The 21,108-nt window shown below is 49.8% G+C and overlaps 1 protein-coding gene across 1 annotated transcript in view; it reads right to left on the bottom strand.

The window, feature by feature from the left end:
• Nucleotides 1–21,108, bottom strand: part of LOC138267554 (uncharacterized) — a 417,805-nt gene that overhangs the window by 260,678 nt on the left and 136,019 nt on the right. Inside the window, exon 3 of the mRNA XM_069216603.1 lies at nt 16,794–16,940. Coding sequence (XP_069072704.1) covers nt 16,794–16,940 — 147 coding nt within the window. The remainder of the gene's footprint in view (nt 1–16,793; nt 16,941–21,108) is intronic.

Below are 21,108 nucleotides of genomic sequence, written 5' to 3'. Positions count from 1 at the left end.
GTAAGTCCTTGCCTCCCCACGCTAGACTGCATTGCTGGGTACCACGTGATTTGCAGCTGCTCCGGCTCCTGTGCACTCTTCCAGGATTTCCTTTGTGCACAGCCAAACCTGGGTCCCCTGCACTCTAACCTGCAGTGCACGACCTCCTGAGTTGTCCTCCGGCGTTGTGGGTCCTTCCGTTGTGACTTCGGGTGAGCTCTGATTCACTCCACTTCGTAGTGCCTGTTCCGGCACTTCTGCGGGTGCTGCTTGCTTCTGAGTGGGCTCTTTGTCTTGCTGGACGCCCCCTCTGTCTCCTCACGCAGTTGGCGACATCCTGGTCCCTCCTGGGCCACAGCAGCATCCAAAAACCCTAACCGCGACCCTTGCAACTAGCAAGGCTTGTTTGCTGTCTTTCTGCACGGAAACACATCTGCAAGCTTCTACACGACGTGGGACATCCATCCTCCAAAGGGGGAAGTTTCTAGCCCTTATCGTTCTTGCAGAATCCACAGCTTCTACCATCCGGTAGCAGCTTCTTTGCACCCACAGCTGGCATTTCCTGGGCATCTGCCCACTCCCGACATGATCGTGACTCTTGGACTTGGTCTCCTTGTTCCACAGGTACTCTCGTCAGGAAATCCATTGTTGTTGCATTGCTGGTGTTGGTCTTCCTTGCAGAATTCCCCTATCACGACTTCTGTGCTCTCTGGGGAACTTAGGTGCACTTTGCACCCACTTTTCAGGGTCTTGGGGTGGGCTATTTTTCTAACCCTCACTGTTTTCTTACAGTCCCAGCGACCCTCTACAAGCTCACATAGGTTTGGGGTCCATTAGTGGTTCGCATTCCACTTCTAGAGTATATGGTTTGTGTTGCCCCTATACCTATCTGCTCCCATTGCATTCTATTGTGACTATACATTGCTTGCACTGTTTTCTATTGCTATTACTGCATATTTTGGTATTGTGTACATATATCTTGTATATATTTGCTATCCTCATACTGAGGCTACTCACTGAGATACTTTTGGCATATTGTCATGAAAATAAAGTACTTTTATTTTTAGTATATCTGTGTATTGTGTTTTCTTATGATATTGTGCATATGACACTAGTGGTACTTTAGGAGCTTCACTCGTCTCCTAGTTCAGCCTAAGCTGCTCTGCTAAGCTACCTTTTCTATCAGCCTAAGCTGCTAGACACCCCTCTATACTAATAAGGGATACCTGGACCTGGTGCAAGGTGTAAGTACCTCTTGGTACCCACTACAAGCCAGGCCAGCCTCCTACAGTGTTACACCCTCTTCCTTTGGAAATAGGTGTGAAGGGCTGGGAGGAGTAGCCTCCCCCAGCCTCTGGAAATGCCTTGATGGGCACAGATGGTGCCCATCTCTGCAGAAGCCAGTCTACGCCAGTTTAGGGATCCCCCAGCCCTGCTCTGGCGCAAAACTGGACAAAGGAAAGGAGAGTGACCACTCCCCTAACCAGTACCTCCCAGGGGAGGTGCCCAGATCTCCTCCAGTGTGTCCCCAGACCTCTGCCATCTTGGATTCAGAGGTGTTGGGGGCCCACTGGACTGCTCTGAGTGCCCAGTGCCAGCAGGTGATGTCAGAGACCCTTCCTGAGAGGTTCTTACCTCTCTTGGTAGCCAAACCTCCTTTCTTGATAACCAAACCTCCTTTTCTGGCTATTTAGGGTCTCTCCTCTGGGCTATTCCTCAGATAACAAATTCAATAGCTCATCAGAGTTCCTCTGCACTTCCCTCATCGACTTCTGCCAAGGATCGACCGCTGACTGCTCCAGGACGCCTGCAAAACCGTAACAAAGTAGCAAGACGACTACCAGCAACATTGTAGCATCTCATCCTGCCGGCCTTCTCGACTGTTTCCTGGTGGTGCATGATCTGAGGGCTGTCTGCCTTCACCCTGCACTGGAAGCCAAGAAGAAATCTTCTGTGGGTCGACAGAATCTTCCCCCTGCTAACGCAGGCACCAAAAGACTGCATCACTGGTCCTCTGGGTCCTCCCTCCTCCTGACGAGCGTGGTCCCTGGAACACAGGAGCTGGGTCCAAGTGTCTCCCACAGTCCAGGAGCCCTTCTCTCCAAATTTGGTGGAGGTTTGTCCTTTCCTCCCCACGCCAGACAGCAAACCTGTGTACTGCGTGATTTGCAGCTGCTCCGGCTTCTGTGCACTTCTCCAAGGATTCCTTTGTGCACAGCCTAGCCTGGGTCCCCAGCACTCCGTCCTGCAGTGCTCAACCCGCTGAGTTGGACTCCGACGTTATGGAACCCTCCTTTTGTTACTCTGAGTTCACAGAACTTCCAAGTGCCTGCTCCAGTACTTCTGCGGGTGCTGCCTGCTTCTGTGAGGGCTCCCTGACTTGCTGGGCGCCCCCTCTGTCTCCTCATCCAAGTGGCGACATCCTGGACCCTCCTGGACCACAGCAGCATCCAAAAACCCTAACCACAACCCTTGCTGCTACCAAGGCTTGTTTGCAGTATTTCTGCTTGGAAACTCTTCTGCAAAATCCAGCACGTCATGGGACAGCTTCCATCCAAAGGAGAAGTTCCTAGCCCTTTTCGTTGTTGCAGAATCTTTGGCTTCTTCCACCCGGAGGCAGCCCTTTTGTACCTTCATCCGGGGTTTCCTGGGCTCCCGCCCCCTGGACACTATTGCGACTCTTGGTCTTGGTCCCTTTGCTTTTCAGGTCCTCAGGTCCAGGTATCCATCTTCAGTGTTTTGCTGGTGCTTGTGGTTTTTTCAGAATCCCCCTTTCACGACTATTGTGTCTTTCTGGGGTAGTAGGGTAACTTTATTCCTACTTTCTAGGGTCTTGGGGTGGGGTATTGTAGGAAAGTACCATCTTGCCTGGCATGGTACCCCCATTTTTCACTGTATATATGTTGTTTTAGTTGTATGTGTCACTGGGACCCTGCCAGCCAGGGCCCCAGTGCTCATAAGTGTGTCTGAATGTGTTACCTGTGTAGTGACTAACTGTCTCACTGAGGCTCTGCTAATCAGAACCTCAGTGGTTATGCTCTCTCATTTCTTTCAAATTGTCACTAACAGGCTAGTGACCAATTTTACCAATTTACATTGGCTTACTGGAACACCCTTATAATTCCCTAGTATATGGTACTGAGGTACCCAGGGTCTAGGGGTTCCAGGAGATCCCTATGGGCTGCAGCATTTCTTTTGCCACCCATAGGGAGCTCTGACAATTCTTACACAGGCTTGCCACTGTAGCCTGAGTGAAATAACGTCCACGTTATTTCACAGCCATTTTACACTGCACTTAAGTAACTTATAAGTCACCTATATGTCTAACCTTTACCTGGTAAAGGTTAGGTGCAAAGTTACTTAGTGTGAGGGCACCCTGGCACCAGCCAAGGTGCCCCCACATTGTTCAGGGCCAATTCCCCGGACTTTGTGAGTGCGGGGACACCATTACACGCGTGCACTACATATAGGTCACTACCTATATGTAGCTTCACAATGGTAACTCCGAATATGGCCATGTAACATGTCTATGATCACGGAATTGCCCCCTCTATGCCATCCTGGCATAGTTGGCACAATCCCATGATCCCAGTGGTCTGTAGCACTGACACTGGTACTGCCAAACTACCTTTCCCGGGGTTTCACTGCAGCTGCTGCTGCTGCCAACCCCTCAGACAGGTTTCTGCCCTCCTGGAGTCCAGCCAGGCTTGTCCCAGGAAGGCAGAACAAAGGACTTCCTCAGAGAGAGGGTGTTACACCCTCTCCCTTTGGAAAAAGGTGTCAGGGCTGGGAAGGAGTAGCCTCCCCCAGCCTCTGGAAATGCTTTGATGGGCACAGATGGTGCCCATCTCTGCATAAGCCAGTCTACACCAGTTCAGGGATCCCCCAGCCCTGCTCTGGCGCGAAACTGGAGAAAGGAAAGGGGAGTGACCACTCCCCTGACCTGCACCTCCCCTGGGAGGTGCCCAGAGCTCCTCCAGTGTGCTCCAGACCTCCGCCATCTTGGAAACAGAGGTGCTGCTGGCACACTGGACTGCTCTGAGTGGCCAGTGCCAGCAGGTGACGTCAGAGACTCCTTCTGATAGGCTCCTCCAGGTGTTGCTAGCCTATCCTCTCTCCTAAGTAGCCAAACCTCCTTTTCTGGCTATTTAGGGTCTCTGCTTTGGGGAATTCTTTAGATAACGAATGCAAGAGCTCATCAGAGTTCCTCTGCATCTCTTTCTTCACCTTCTACCAAGGAATCGACCGCTGACTGCTCTAGACGACTGCAAAACTGCAACAAAGCAGCAAAGACGACTACTGCGACCTTGTAACACTGATCCGGCCGCCTTCTCGACTGTTTTCCTGGTGGTGCATGCTGTGGGGGTAGTCTGCCTCCTCTCTGCACTAGAAGCTCCGAAGAAATCTACTGTGGGTCGATGGAATCTTCCCCCTGCAACTGCAGGCACCAAAAGACTGCATCACCGGTCCTCTGGGTCTCCTCTCAGCACGACGAGCGAGGTCCCTTGAACTCAGCAACTATGTCCAAGTGACTCCCACAGTCCAGTGACTCTTCAGTCCAAGTTTGGTGGAGGTAAGTCCTTGCCTCCCCACGCTAGATTGCATTGCTGGGTACCACGTAATTTGCAGCTGCTCCGGCTCCTGTGCACTCTTCCAGGATTTCCTTTGTGCACAGCCAAGCCTGGGTCCCCGGCACTCTAACCTGCAGTGCACGACCTCCTGAGTTGTCCTCCGGCGTTGTGGGTCCTTCCGTTGTGACTTCGGGTGAGCTCCAGTTCACTCCACTTCGTAGTGCCTGTTCCGGCACTTCTGCGGGTGCTGCTTGCTTCTGAGTGGGCTCTTTGTCGTGCTGGACGCCCCCTCTGTCTCCTCACGCAGTTGGCGACATCCTGGTCCCTCCTGGGCCACAGCAGCATCCAAAAACCCTAACCGCGACCCTTGCAACTAGCAAGGCTTGTTTGCGGTCTTTCTGCACGGAAACACATCTGCAAGCTTCTACACGACGTGGGACATCCATCCTCCAAAGGCGGAAGTTTCTAGCCCTTATCGTTCTTGCAGAATCCACAGCTTCTACCATCCGGTAGCAGCTTCTTTGCACCCACAGCTGGCATTTCCTGGGCATCTGCCCACTCCCGACTTGATCGTGACTCTTGGATTTGGTCTCCTTGTTCCACAGGTACTCTCGTCAGGAAATCCATTGTTGTTGCATTGCTGGTGTTGGTCTTCCTTGCAGAATTCCTCTATCACGACTTCTGTGCTCTCTGGGGAACTTAGGTGCACTTTGCACCCACTTTTCAGGGTCTTGGGGTGGGCTATTTTTCTAACCCTCACTGTTTTCTTACAGTCCCAGCGACCCTCTACAAGCTCACATAGGTTTGGGGTCCATTCGTGGTTCGCATTCCACTTCTAGAGTATATGGTTTGTGTTGCCCCTATACCTATCTGCTCCCATTGCATTCTATTGTGACTATACATTGCTTGCACTGTTTTCTATTGCTATTACTGCATATTTTGGTATTGTGTACATATATCTTGTATATATTTGCTATCCTCATACTGAGGGTACTCACTGAGATACTTTTGGCATATTGTCATGAAAATAAAGTACCTTTATTTTTAGTATATCTGTGTATTGTGTTTTCTTATGATATTGTGCATATGACACTAGTGGTACTTTAGAAGCTTCACTCGTCTCCTAGTTCAGCCTAAGCTGCTCTGCTAAGCTACCTTTTCTATCAGCCTAAGCTGCTAGACACCCCTCTATACTAATAAGGGATACCTGGACCTGGTGCAAGGTGTAAGTACCTCTTGGTACCCACTACAAGCCAGGCCAGCCTCCTACAGTGTTACACCCTCTTCCTTTGGAAATAGGTGTGAAGGGCTGGGGAGGAGTAGCCTCCCCCAGCCTCTGGAAATGCCTTGATGGGCACAGATGGTGCCCATCTCTGCAGAAGCCAGTCTACGCCAGTTTAGGGATCCCCCAGCCCTGCTCTGGCGCAAAACTGGACAAAGTAAAGGGGAGTGACCACTCCCCTAACCAGTACCTCCCAGGGGAGGTGCCCAGAGCTCCTCCAGTGTGTCCCCAGACCTCTGCCATCTTGGATTCAGAGGTGTTGGGGGCCCACTGGACTGCTCTGAGTGCCCAGTGCCAGCAGGTGATGTCAGAGACCCTTCCTGAGAGGTTCTTACCTCTCTTGGTAGCCAAACCTCCTATCTTGGTAACCAAACCTCCTTTTCTGGCTATTTAGGGTCTCTCCTCTGGGCTATTCCTCAGATAACAAATTCAATAGCTCATCAGAGTTCCTCTGCACTTCCCTCTTCGACTTCTGCCAAGGATCGACCGCTGACTGCTCCAGGACGCCTGCAAAACCGTAACAAAGTAGCAAGACGACTACCAGCAACATTGTAGCGTCTCATCCTGCCGGCCTTCTCGACTGTTTCCTGGTGGTGCATGATCTGAGGGCTGTCTGCCTTCACCCTGCACTGGAAGCCAAGAAGAAATCTTCTGTGGGTCGACAGAATCTTCCCTCTGCTAACGCAGGCACCAAAAGACTGCATCACTGGTCCTCTGGGTCCTCCCTCCTCCTGACGAGCGTGGTCCCTGGAACACAGGAGCTGGGTCCAAGTGTCTCCCACAGTCCAGTGGCCCTTCTCTCCAAATTTGGTGGAGGTTTGTCCTTGCCTCCCCACGCCAGACAGCAAACCTGTGTACTGCGTGATTTGCAGCTGCTCCGGCTTCTGTGCACTTCTCCAAGGATTCCTTTGTGCACAGCCTAGCCTGGGTCCCCAGCACTCCGTCCTGCAGTGCTCAACCCGCTGAGTTGGACTCCGACGTTATGGAACCCTCCTTTTGTGACTCTGAGTTCACAGAACTTCCAAGTGCCAGCTCCAGTACTTCTGCAGGTGCTGCCTGCTTCTGTGAGGGCTCCCTGACTTGCTGGGCTCCCCCTCTGTCTCCTCATCCAAGTGGCGACATCCTGGACCCTCCTGGACCACAGCAGCATCCAAAAACCCTAACCACGACCCTTGCTGCTACCAAGGCTTGTTTGCAGTATTTCTGCTTGGAAACTCTTCTGCAAAATCCAGCACGTCATGGGACAGCTTCCATCCAAAGGAGAAGTTCCTAGCCCTTTTCGTTGTTGCAGAATCTTTGGCTTCTTCCACCCGGAGGCAGCCCTTTTGTACCTTCATCCGGGGTTTCCTGGGCTCCCGCCCCCCTGGACACTATTGCGACTCTTGGTCTTGGTCCCCTTGCTTTTCAGGTCCTCAGGTCCAGGAATCCATCTTCAGTGTTTTGCTGGTGCTTGTGGTTTTTTCAGAATCCCCCTATCACGACTATTGTGTCTTTCTGGGGTAGTAGGGTAACTTTATTCCTACTTTCTAGGGTCTTGGGGTGGGGTATTGTAGGAAAGTGCCATCTTGCCTGGCATGGTACCCCCATATTTCACTGTATATATGTTGTTTTAGTGTATGTGTCACTGGGACCCTGCCAGCCAGGGCCCCAGTGCTCATAAGTGTGCCCTGTATGTGTTCCCTGTGTGATGACTGTCTCACTGAGGCTCTGCTAATCAGAACCTCAGTGGTTATGCTCTCTCTGCTTTCCAAATTGTCACTAACAGGCTAGTGACCAATTTCACCAATTCACATTGGCATACTGGAACACCCTTATAATTCCCTAGTATATGGTACTGAGGTACCCAGGGTATTGGGGTTCCAGGAGATCCCTATGAGCTGCAGCATTTCTTTTGCCACCCATAGGGAGATCTGACTATTCTTACACAGGCTTGCCAGTGCAGCCTGAGTGAAATAACGTCCACGTTATTTCACAGCCATTTACGCAGGGTAAGGTGGTTTATCTGGGACACCTTGTTGGTGGGGAACAGATTGCACCACTACAGGGGAAAATCCAAACAATTATTGATTGGGTTCCCCCTACTACTCAGACTCAGGTGAGAGCCTTCCTAGGCCTCACTGGGTATTACAGGAGGTTCATTAAGAACTATGGCTCCATTGCAGCCCCTCTTAATGACCTCACATCCAAGAAAATGCCTAAAAAGGTATTATGGACAGCAAACTGTCAGAAAGCTTTTGAGGAGCTGAAGCAGGCCATGTGCTCTGCACCTGTCCTGAAAAGCCCTTGTTACTCTAAAAAATTCTATGTCCAAACTGATGCATCTGAATTAGGAGTAGGGGCAGTCCTATCACAACTTAATTCTGAGGGCCAGGATCAACCTGTTGCTTTTATTAGTAGGAGGTTGACCCCTAGAGAAAAGCGTTGGTCTGCCATTGAGAGGGAGGCCTTTGCTGTGGTCTGGGCACTGAAGAAGTTGAGGCCATACCTGTTTGGCACTCACTTCATTGTTCAGACAGACCACAAACCTCTACTTTGGCTAAAACAAATGAAAGGTGAAAATCCTAAATTGTTGAGGTGGTCCATATCCCTACAGGGAATGGACTATACAGTGGAACATAGACCTGGGAGTAGCCACTCCAATGCAGATGGACTCTCCAGATATTTCCACTTAGACAATGAAGACTCATCAGGTCATGGCAAGTCTTATTGTCCTTCGTTTGGGGGGGGGGGTTGTGTAGGAAAGTACCATCTTGCCTGGCATGTTACCCCCATTTTTCACTGTATATATGTTGTTTTAGTTGTATGTGTAACTGGGACCCTGGTATCCAGGGCCCCAGTGCTCATAAGTGTGTCTGAATGTGTTACCTGTGTAGTGACTAACTGTCTCACTGAGGCTCTGCTAATCAGAACCTCAGTGGTTATGCTCTCTCATTTCTTTCAAATTGTCACTAACAGGCTAGTGACCAATTTTACCAATTTACATTGGCTTACTGGAACACCCTTATAATTCCCTAGTATATGGTACTGAGGTACCCAGGGTCTAGGGGTTCCAGGAGATCCCTATGGGCTGCAGCATTTCTTTTGCCACCCATAGGGAGCTCTGACAATTCTTACACAGGCTTGCCACTGTAGCCTGAGTGAAATAACGTCCACGTTATTTCACAGCCATTTTACACTGCACTTAAGTAACTTATAAGTCACCTATATGTCTAACCTTTACCTGGTAAAGGTTAGGTGCAAAGTTACTTAGTGTGAGGGCACCCTGGCACCAGCCAAGGTGCCCCCACATTGTTCAGGGCCAATTCCCCGGACTTTGTGAGTGCGGGGACACCATTACACGCGTGCACTACATATAGGTCACTACCTATATGTAGCTTCACAATGGTAACTCCGAATATGGCCATGTAACATGTCTATGATCATGGAATTGCCCCCTCTATGCCATCCTGGCATAGTTGGCACAATCCCATGATCCCAGTGGTCTGTAGCACTGACACTGGTACTGCCAAACTACCTTTCCCGGGGTTTCACTGCAGCTGCTGCTGCTGCCAACCCCTCAGACAGGTTTCTGCCCTCCTGGAGTCCAGCCAGGCTTGTCCCAGGAAGGCAGAACAAAGGACTTCCTCAGAGAGAGGGTGTTACACCCTCTCCCTTTGGAAAAAGGTGTCAGGGCTGGGAAGGAGTAGCCTCCCCCAGCCTCTGGAAATGCTTTGATGGGCACAGATGGTGCCCATCTCTGCATAAGCCAGTCTACACCAGTTCAGGGATCCCCCAGCCCTGCTCTGGCGCGAAACTGGAGAAAGGAAAGGGGAGTGACCACTCCCCTGACCTGCACCTCCCCTGGGAGGTGCCCAGAGCTCCTCCAGTGTGCTCCAGACCTCCGCCATCTTGGAAACAGAGGTGCTGCTGGCACACTGGACTGCTCTGAGTGGCCAGTGCCAGCAGGTGACGTCAGAGACTCCTTCTGATAGGCTCCTCCAGGTGTTGCTAGCCTATCCTCTCTCCTAAGTAGCCAAACCTCCTTTTCTGGCTATTTAGGGTCTCTGCTTTGGGGAATTATTTAGATAACGAATGCAAGAGCTCATCAGAGTTCCTCTGCATCTCTTTCTTCACCTTCTACCAAGGAATCGACCGCTGACTGCTCTAGACGACTGCAAAACTGCAACAAAGCAGCAAAGACGACTACTGCGACCTTGTAACACTGATCCGGCCGCCTTCTCGACTGTTTTCCTGGTGGTGCATGCTGTGGGGGTAGTCTGCCTCCTCTCTGTACTAGAAGCTCCGAAGAAATCTACTGTGGGTCGATGGAATCTTCCCCCTGCAACTGCAGGCACCAAAAGACTGCATCACCGGTCCTCTGGGTCTCCTCTCAGCACGACGAGCGAGGTCCCTTGAACTCAGCAACTATGTCCAAGTGACTCCCACAGTCCAGTGACTCTTCAGTCCAAGTTTGGTGGAGGTAAGTCCTTGCCTCCCCACGCTAGATTGCATTGCTGGGTACCACGTAATTTGCAGCTGCTCCGGCTCCTGTGCACTCTTCCAGGATTTCCTTTGTGCACAGCCAAGCCTGGGTCCCCGGCACTCTAACCTGCAGTGCACGACCTCCTGAGTTGTCCTCCGGCGTTGTGGGTCCTTCCGTTGTGACTTCGGGTGAGCTCCAGTTCACTCCACTTCGTAGTGCCTGTTCCGGCACTTCTGCGGGTGCTGCTTGCTTCTGAGTGGGCTCTTTGTCGTGCTGGACGCCCCCTCTGTCTCCTCACGCAGTTGGCGACATCCTGGTCCCTCCTGGGCCACAGCAGCATCCAAAAACCCTAACCGCGACCCTTGCAACTAGCAAGGCTTGTTTGCGGTCTTTCTGCACGGAAACACATCTGCAAGCTTCTACACGACGTGGGACATCCATCCTCCAAAGGCGGAAGTTTCTAGCCCTTATCGTTCTTGCAGAATCCACAGCTTCTACCATCCGGTAGCAGCTTCTTTGCACCCACAGCTGGCATTTCCTGGGCATCTGCCCACTCCCGACTTGATCGTGACTCTTGGATTTGGTCTCCTTGTTCCACAGGTACTCTCGTCAGGAAATCCATTGTTGTTGCATTGCTGGTGTTGGTCTTCCTTGCAGAATTCCCCTATCACGACTTCTGTGCTCTCTGGGGAACTTAGGTGCACTTTGCACCCACTTTTCAGGGTCTTGGGGTGGGCTATTTTTCTAACCCTCACTGTTTTCTTACAGTCCCAGCGACCCTCTACAAGCTCACATAGGTTTGGGGTCCATTCGTGGTTCGCATTCCACTTCTAGAGTATATGGTTTGTGTTGCCCCTATACCTATCTGCTCCCATTGCATTCTATTGTGACTATACATTGCTTGCACTGTTTTCTATTGCTATTACTGCATATTTTGGTATTGTGTACATATATCTTGTATATATTTGCTATCCTCATACTGAGGGTACTCACTGAGATACTTTTGGCATATTGTCATGAAAATAAAGTACCTTTATTTTTAGTATATCTGTGTATTGTGTTTTCTTATGATATTGTGCATATGACACTAGTGGTACTTTAGAAGCTTCACTCGTCTCCTAGTTCAGCCTAAGCTGCTCTGCTAAGCTACCTTTTCTATCAGCCTAAGCTGCTAGACACCCCTCTATACTAATAAGGGATACCTGGACCTGGTGCAAGGTGTAAGTACCTCTTGGTACCCACTACAAGCCAGGCCAGCCTCCTACAGTGTTACACCCTCTTCCTTTGGAAATAGGTGTGAAGGGCTGGGGAGGAGTAGCCTCCCCCAGCCTCTGGAAATGCCTTGATGGGCACAGATGGTGCCCATCTCTGCAGAAGCCAGTCTACGCCAGTTTAGGGATCCCCCAGCCCTGCTCTGGCGCAAAACTGGACAAAGGAAAGGGGAGTGACCACTCCCCTAACCAGTACCTCCCAGGGGAGGTGCCCAGAGCTCCTCCAGTGTGTCCCCAGACCTCTGCCATCTTGGATTCAGAGGTGTTGGGGGCCCACTGGACTGCTCTGAGTGCCCAGTGCCAGCAGGTGATGTCAGAGACCCTTCCTGAGAGGTTCTTACCTCTCTTGGTAGCCAAACCTCCTTTCTTGGTAACCAAACCTCCTTTTCTGGCTATTTAGGGTCTCTCCTCTGGGCTATTCCTCAGATAACAAATTCAATAGCTCATCAGAGTTCCTCTGCACTTCCCTCTTCGACTTCTGCCAAGGATCGACCGCTGACTGCTCCAGGACGCCTGCAAAACCGTAACAAAGTAGCAAGACGACTACCAGCAACATTGTAGCGTCTCATCCTGCCGGCCTTCTCGACTGTTTCCTGGTGGTGCATGATCTGAGGGCTGTCTGCCTTCACCCTGCACTGGAAGCCAAGAAGAAATCTTCTGTGGGTCGACAGAATCTTCCCTCTGCTAACGCAGGCACCAAAAGACTGCATCACTGGTCCTCTGGGTCCTCCCTCCTCCTGACGAGCGTGGTCCCTGGAACACAGGAGCTGGGTCCAAGTGTCTCCCACAGTCCAGTGGCCCTTCTCTCCAAATTTGGTGGAGGTTTGTCCTTGCCTCCCCACGCCAGACAGCAAACCTGTGTACTGCGTGATTTGCAGCTGCTCCGGCTTCTGTGCACTTCTCCAAGGATTCCTTTGTGCACAGCCTAGCCTGGGTCCCCAGCACTCCGTCCTGCAGTGCTCAACCCGCTGAGTTGGACTCCGACGTTATGGAACCCTCCTTTTGTGACTCTGAGTTCACAGAACTTCCAAGTGCCAGCTCCAGTACTTCTGCAGGTGCTGCCTGCTTCTGTGAGGGCTCCCTGACTTGCTGGGCTCCCCCTCTGTCTCCTCATCCAAGTGGCGACATCCTGGACCCTCCTGGACCACAGCAGCATCCAAAAACCCTAACCACGACCCTTGCTGCTACCAAGGCTTGTTTGCAGTATTTCTGCTTGGAAACTCTTCTGCAAAATCCAGCACGTCATGGGACAGCTTCCATCCAAAGGAGAAGTTCCTAGCCCTTTTCGTTGTTGCAGAATCTTTGGCTTCTTCCACCCGGAGGCAGCCCTTTTGTACCTTCATCCGGGGTTTCCTGGGCTCCCGCCCCCCTGGACACTATTGCGATTCTTGGTCTTGGTCCCCTTGCTTTTCAGGTCCTCAGGTCCAGGAATCCATCTTCAGTGTTTTGCTGGTGCTTGTGGTTTTTTCAGAATCCCCCTATCACGACTATTGTGTCTTTCTGGGGTAGTAGGGTAACTTTATTCCTACTTTCTAGGGTCTTGGGGTGGGGTATTGTAGGAAAGTGCCATCTTGCCTGGCATGGTACCCCCATATTTCACTGTATATATGTTGTTTTAGTGTATGTGTCACTGGGACCCTGCCAGCCAGGGCCCCAGTGCTCATAAGTGTGCCCTGTATGTGTTCCCTGTGTGATGACTGTCTCACTGAGGCTCTGCTAATCAGAACCTTAGTGGTTATGCTCTCTCTGCTTTCCAAATTGTCACTAACAGGCTAGTGACCAATTTCACCAATTCACATTGGCATACTGGAACACCCTTATAATTCCCTAGTATATGGTACTGAGGTACCCAGGGTATTGGGGTTCCAGGAGATCCCTATGGGCTGCAGCATTTCTTTTGCCACCCATAGGGAGATCTGACTATTCTTACACAGGCCTGCCAGTGCAGCCTGAGTGAAATAACGTCCACGTTATTTCACAGCCATTTACCACTGCACTTAAGTAACTTATAAGTCACCTATATGTCTAACCTTCACCTGGTGAAGGTTGGGTGCAAAGTTACTTAGTGTGTGGGCACCCTGGCACTAGCCAAGGTGCCCCCACATTGTTCAGGGCAAATTCCCCGGACTTTGTGTGTGCGGGGACACAATTTCACGCGTGCACTATACATAGGTCACTACCTATGTATAGCGTCACAATGGTAACTCCGAACATGGCCATGTAACATGTCTAAGATCATGGAATTGTCACCCCAATGCCATTCTGGCATTGTGGAGACAATTCCATGATCCCCCAGGTCTCTGCCAAACTGCCTTTCCGGGGTCTCTACTGCAGCTGCTGCTTCTGCCAACCCCTCAGACAGGTTTCTGCCCTCCTGGGATCCAGGCAGCCCTAGCCCAGGAAGGCAGAACAAAGGATTTCCTCTGAGAGAGGTTGTGACACCCTCACCCTTTGGAAATAGGTGTGATGGCTGGGGAGGAGTAGCCTCCCCCAGCCTCTGGAAATGCTTTGATGGGCACAGATGCTACCCATCTCTGCATAAGCCAGTCTACACCGGTTTAGGGATCCTCCAGCCCTGCTCTGGCGTGAAACTGGACAAAGGAAAGGGGAGTGACCACTCCCCTCACCTGCACCTCCCAGGGGAGGTGCCCAGAGCTCCTCCAGTGCGCTCCAGACCTCTGCCATCTTGGAAACAAAGGTGTTGCTGGCACAATGGACTGCTCTGAGTGGCCAGTGCCATCAGGTGACGTCAGAGACTCCTTCTGATAGGCTCTTACCTTTCTTAGTAGCCTATCCTCCTTCCTAGGGAGCCAAAACTCCTTTTCTGGCTATTTAGGGTCTCTGCTTTGGGGAATTCTTCAGATACCGAATGCAAGAGCTCACCAGAGTTCCTCTGCATCTCCCTCTTCACCTTCTGCCAAAGGATCGACCGCTGACTGCTCAGGACGCCTGCAAAACCGCAACAAAGTAGGAAAGACGACTACTGCAACCTTGTATCGCCTCATCCTGCCGGCTTTCTCGACTGTTTCCTGGTGGTGCATGCTGTGGGGGTAGCCTGCCTCCTTCTTGCACGAGGAGCTCTGAAGAAATCTCCCGTGGGTCGACGGAATCTTCCCCCTGCAACCGCAGGCAAAAAAAGACTGCATCACGGGTCCTCTGGGTCCCCTCTCACCACGACGAGCGTGGTCCCTGGAACTCAGCAACTCTGTCCAAGTGACTCCCACAGTCCAGTGACTCTTCAGTCCAAGTTTGGTGGAGCCTCCCCATGCTAGACTGCATTGCAGGGTACTGCGTGATTTGCAGCTGCTCCGGCTCCTGTGCACTCTTCCAGGATTTCCTTCGTGCACAGCCAAGCCTGGGTCCCCAAAACTCTAACCTGCAGTGCACAACCTTCTGAGTTGTCCTCCGGCGTCGTGGGACTCCCTTTTCTGACTTCGGGCGGACTCCGGAACACCTCTGCAAGCTTCTTCACGACGTGGGACATCCATCCTCCAAAGGGGAAGTTCCTAGTCCTCTTCGTTCTTGCAAAACACCAAGCTTCTTCCATCCGGTGGCAGCTTCCTTGCACCCTCAGCTGGCATTTCCTAGGCATCTGCCCACTCTCGACACTGTCGCAACTCTTGGACTTGGTCCCCTTCTCTTACAGGTACTCAGGTCCGGAAATCCACTGTTGTTACTTTACTGGTGTTGGTTTTCCTTGCGGAATCCCCCTATCACGAATTATCTGCTCTCTGGGGGTTGTAGGTGCACTTTACACCTACCTATCAGGGTCTTGGGGTGGGCTATTTTTCTAACCCTCACTGTTTTCTTACAGCCCCAGCGACCCTCTACAAGCTCACATAGGTTTGGGGTCCATTCGTGGTTCGCATTCCACTTTTGGAGTGTATGGTTTGTGTTGCCCATATACCTATGTGCTCCTATTGCGATCTACTGTAACTTTACATTGCTTGCATTACTTCCTTTTGCTATTACTGCATATTTTTGGTATTGTGTACATATATCTTGTGTATATTTGTCATCCTCATGCTGAGGGTACTCACTGAGATACTTTTGGCATATTGTCATAAAAATAAAGTACCTTTATTTTTAGTATATCTGTGTATTGTGTTTTCTTATGATATTGTGCATATGACACCAGTGGTATAGTAGGAGCTTTGCATGTCTCCTAGTTCAGCCTAAGCTGCTCTGCTATAGCTACCTTCTATCAGCCTAAGCTGCTAGAAACACCTCTTCTACACTAATAAGGGATAAGTGGACCTGGTACAGAGTGTAAGTACCCCTTGGTACCCACTACAAGCCAGGCCAGCCTCCTACGGGTATTTTGGACCCCCTTACTGTTTTCTCACAGTCCCAGTGACCCTCTACAATCTCCCATAGGTCTGGGGTCCATTCATGATTTGCATTCCACTTTTGGAGTATATGGTTTGTGTTGCCCCTAGGACTATGTTTACCTATTGCATCCCATTGTGATTCTACATTGTTTGCACTACTTTTCTTACTGTTACTTACCTGTTTTGGGTTTGTGTACATATACCTTGTGTATATTACTTACCTCCTAAGTGAGGGTATTCTCTGAGATACTTTTGGCATATTGTCACTAAAATAAAGTACCTTTATTTTTAGTAACTCTGAGTATTGTGTTTTCTTATGATATTGTGCTATATGATATAAGTGTTATAGTAGGAGCTTTGCATGTCTCCTAGTTCAGCCAAACCTGCTTTGCCATAGCTACCTCTAACAGCCTACGCTGCTAGAAACACCTCTATTCTACTAATAAGGGATTACTGGACCTGGCACAAGGTGTAAGTACCCCAAGGTACCCACTATAAGCCAGGCCAGCCTCCTACAAGGGGTCAATTTACAACTTTATCCATGTCACAGAGATACCGGCACATTAATGATCAACAAAAAGTCGATACTCTGGCACCACCACATTATGAGATATTCACCCAAGCAATGGACAGTAGACCTATGTTTGCTATGAGTATGCTCAGTGCATCCCTTCAGGTCATAGGATAGGTTCTGGACCTCACAATTTCAGGAACTGACCTACAATCGTTCATGCATGCTATGTTAGCCTGATGTCAGATCCAAAATAAAAAGTCAAGATACAGGTTTCATGGGTCACTGGGTACATGGCAGGCGTATATGCCCATATACCATGCAGAGAACATTCCTGTCCCAACAATGACAATATGGGAATTTTAAGGATGTAAAGCAACACTTACATTTCATGCAACACTGGCGATTTGTAGGGCCTCCACACAGACCACTGGAGTAAGAGCTGCCACAGTAGTTGCTATTCACTTGACACACTCCTCCCTTGCCGGTGCAGGCTCCATCATTAGCAGACCATGACTTGTCATTAGCAACGCCTGAGAAGCAAATATAACATTAAAAGTAAATTATGATACAGAAAAAGCAATTAGCAAACTTTTCATTAAAAAAAGAGTGTATAGCTAGTCAGGTAGGTGTGAAATCAAGGTTTTATTGAAAGTATTAAGATGTTGCAGAACCACCCCAAGCTGCAAGCACGTAGCTTGCTGTAGGAGACTGGCCTGGTTTGTAGTGGGTGCCTTGGGTACGTACACCTTATACCAGGTCCAGTTATCACTTATTAGTGAAATGTAGTAGTGTTCTAGCAGCTTAGGCTGATAGAGGTAGTTATAGCAGAGCAGCTTAGGTTGAACTGGGAGACATGCAAAGCTCCTGCAATACCACTTATAGTTACACAGTACTTATACACAAGTAAAGACAATACTCAGTGTTACCAAAAATAAAAGTAGCCTCCCCCAGCCTCTGGAAATGCTTTGATGGGCACAGATGGTGCCCATCTCTGCATAAGCCAATCTACACCGGTTCAGGGATCCCCCAGCCCTGCTCTGGCGCGAACCTGGACAAAGGAAAGGGGAGTGACCACTCCCCTGACCTGCACCTCGCCAGAGCTCCTCCAGTATGCTCCAGACCTCTGCCATCTTGGAAACAGAGGTGCTGCTGGCACACTGGACTGCTCTGAGTGGCCAGGGTCAGCAGGTGATGTCAGAGACTCCTTCTGATAGGCTCTTACCTGTGTTGCTAGCCTATCCTCCTTCCTAAGTAGTCAATCCTCCTTTTCTGGCTATTTAGGGTCTCTGCTTTGGGGAATTCTTTAGATAACGAATGCAAGAGCTCATCCGAGTTCCTCTGCATCTCTCTCTTCACCTTCTGCCAAGGAATCGACCGCTGACTGCTCTGGATGCCTGCAAAACCGCAACAAAGTAGCAAAGATGACTACTGCAACCTTGTATCGCTGATCCTGCGGCCTTCTCGACTGTTTTCCTGGTGGTGCATGCTGTGGGGGTAGTCTGCCTCCTCTCTGCACTAGAAGCTCTGAAGAAATCTCCTGTGGGTCGACGGAATCGTCCCCCTGCAACCGCAGGCACCAAAAGACTGCATCACCGGTCCTCTGGGTCCCCTCTCAGCACGAATAGTGTGGTCCCTGGAACTCAGCAACTCTGTCCAAGTGACTCCCGCAGTCAAGTGACTCTTCAGTCCAAGTTTGGTGGAGGTAAGTCCTTGCCTTCCCACGCTGAACTGCATTGCTGGGTACCGCGTGATTTGCAGCTGCTCCGGCTCCTGTGCACTCTTCCAGGATTTCCTTTGTGCACAGCCAAGCCTGGGTCCCTGACACTCTAACCTGCAGTGCATGACCTCCTGAGTTGTCCTCCGGCGTCGTGGGACCTTCTTTTGTGACTTTGGGTGAGCTCTGGTTCACTCTTCTTCGTAGTGCCTGTTCCGGCACTTCTGCGGGTGCTGCTTGCTTCTGAGTGGGCTCCTTGTCTTGCTGGGCGCCCCCTCTGTCTCCTCACGCAATTGGCAACATCCTGGTCCCTCCTGGGCCACAGCAGCATCCAAAAACCCTAACTGCGACCCTTGCAGCTAGCAAGGCTTCTTTGTGGTCTTTCTGCGTGGGAACACCTCTGCAAGCTTCTTCACGACGTGGGACATCCATCCTACAAAGGGGAAGTTTCTAGCCCTCTTCGTTCTTGCAGAATCCACAGCTTCTATCATCCGGTGGCAGGTTCTTTGCACCTTCAGCTGGCATTTCCTGGGCATCTGCCCACTACCGACTTGAGTGTGACTCTTGGACTTGGCCCCCTTGTTCCACAGGTACTCTCGTCTGGAAATCCATAGTTGTTGCATTGCTGGTGTTGGTCTTCCTTGCAGAATTCCCCTATCACGTCTTCTGTGCTTTCTGGGGAACTTAGGTGCATTTTACACCTACTTTTCAGGGACCTGGGGTGGGCTATTTTTCTAACCCTCACTGTTTTCTTACAGTCCCAGCGACCCTCTACAAGCTCACATAGGTTTGGGGTCCATACGTTATTCGCATTCCACTTTTGGAGTATATGGTTTGTGTTGCCCCTATACCTATGTGCTCTCATTGCAATCTATTGTGACTGTACATTGCTTGCATTGCTTTCTATTGCTATTACTGCATAATTTTGGTCTTGTGTACATATATCTTGTGTATATTTGCTATCCTCATACTGAGGGTACTCACTGAGATACTTTTGGCATATTGTCATAAAAATAAAGTACCTTTATGTTTAGTATATCTGTGTATTGTGTTTTCTTATGATATTGTGCATATGACACTAGTGGTATAGTAGGAGCTTCACACGTCTCCTAGTTCAGCCTAAGCTGCTCTGCTAAGCTACCTTTTCTATCAGCCTAAGCTGCTAGACACCTCTTCTGCACTAATAAGGGGTAACTGGACCTGGTGCAGAGTGTAAGTACCCCTTGGTACCACTACAAACCAGGCCAGCCTCCTACCTTGGTTTTGCAGCGGTGGGATAAGTACTTGCAACTACTTACCACTTTGTCATTTTGTACTTTTCATAAGAGAAAAATATACAAAACAAGTTCAGTGTATGTAAACCTAACTAAAAAGTTCTGCTTTTCTTCTCTTACTCTATTGCTAAGTGCTGAAAAGTACCTCTAAACTTTCAAAAAGTTTCTCAAAAGTTGAAAAAAAAAAATTTTCTGTTCCTTAAAAAGTTTTGAAACTTTTTCTTTCTTTTTCAGTCCCTTAAACCTTTTCCTATCATGTCTTGCACAGGTCAAACTCTGGATCTGGCCAGCACAGCTTATGACCACCTTAACTGGAAAGGTGTAAGGAGTCTCTGCATTGATAGAGGTTTAGGGGTAGGGAAGAATCCCTCTAGAGAACTGTTGGTTAATATGCTCATTGAGAATGATAAGGCCATAGCTGGCACATCAGGTGACAGATTAGCTGATGATTTACACTCTGATTCTGGGGTAGCCCCAGCAAAAGTGTTAGATGGGAACCTTCCCAACCTGCCCCTTAGCAGGCCACCTAGTATGGTTGGTACTAATGTGAGCTCTCATCAAAGTAGGGATGTCACTCCTTTAGGCCAGGTTGTTAGAGTGCCAACTGTTAGGACAGGTCTCCCTCTGTTCATTCACACCATTCTTCTGTGTCTAAGAATGCCCAACCCACCCACCCTGATGACAGAGTGTTAGAAAGGGAACTCAATAGATTGAGAGTGGAAGAGTCCAGGCTGAAGCTTAAAAAGCAACGGCTGGATCTAGACAGGGAAGCATTTGACTTAGAAAAAGAAAGACAGAAGTTGGGGTTTGGACCCCATGGTGGCAGCAGCAGTATTCCTGATAGTAATCCTGTAAAAGAGCATGATTCTAGGAATCTGCACAAGATAGTTCCCCCTTACAAGGAGGGGGATGACATTAACAAGTGGTTTGCTGCACTTGAGAGGGCATGTGTTGTACAGGAGGTCCCTCAAAGGCAGTGGGCTGCTATCCTATGGCTATCTTTCAGTGGAAAGAGTAGGGGTAGGCTCCTTACTGTGAAGGAAAGTGATGCCAATAATTTTACAGTTTTAAAGAATGCACTCCTAGATGGTTATGGCTTAACCACTGAACAGTACAGGATCAAGTTCAGAGAAACCAAAAAGGAGTCTTCACAAGACTGGGTAGACTTTGTTGACCATTCAGTGAAGGCCTTGGAGGGGTGGTTACATGGCAGTAAAGTTTCTGACTATGAAAGCCTGTATAACTTAATCCTGAGAGAGCATATTCTTAATAACTGTGTGTCTGATTTGTTGCACCAAAATCTAGTGGACTCAGATATGACCTCTCCCCAAGAATTGGGAAAGAAGGCAGACAAATGGGTCGGAACAAGAGTGAACAGAAAAGTTCATACAGGTGGTGACAAGGATGGCAAGAAGAAGGATGGTAAGTCTTCAGACAAGGGTGGGGACAAATCTAAAAATGAGTCTTCATCAGGCCCACAAAAACACTCTGGTGGGGGTGGTGGGTCTAAATCCTCTTCTAATTGAGTAAAGAAACCATGGTGCTATTTATGTAAAGTAAAAGGCCATTGGACAACTGATGCCAGTTGTCCAAAGAAAAGGACCAAGCCTCCCACTACCACAACCCCTACTGCTTCACCTAGTGCCCCTAGTAATGGCAGTGGTGGTGGGAGCAAACCTACTAATAGCCAATCCAAGGGAGTAGCTGGGC

This window comes from Pleurodeles waltl, chromosome 12, assembly GCF_031143425.1.
Source record: "Pleurodeles waltl isolate 20211129_DDA chromosome 12, aPleWal1.hap1.20221129, whole genome shotgun sequence".
Taxonomy (NCBI): Eukaryota; Metazoa; Chordata; class Amphibia; order Caudata; family Salamandridae; genus Pleurodeles; species Pleurodeles waltl.
Note: the sequence above shows the minus strand (reverse complement) of the source record. Positions and strands in the feature narration are given on the sequence as shown.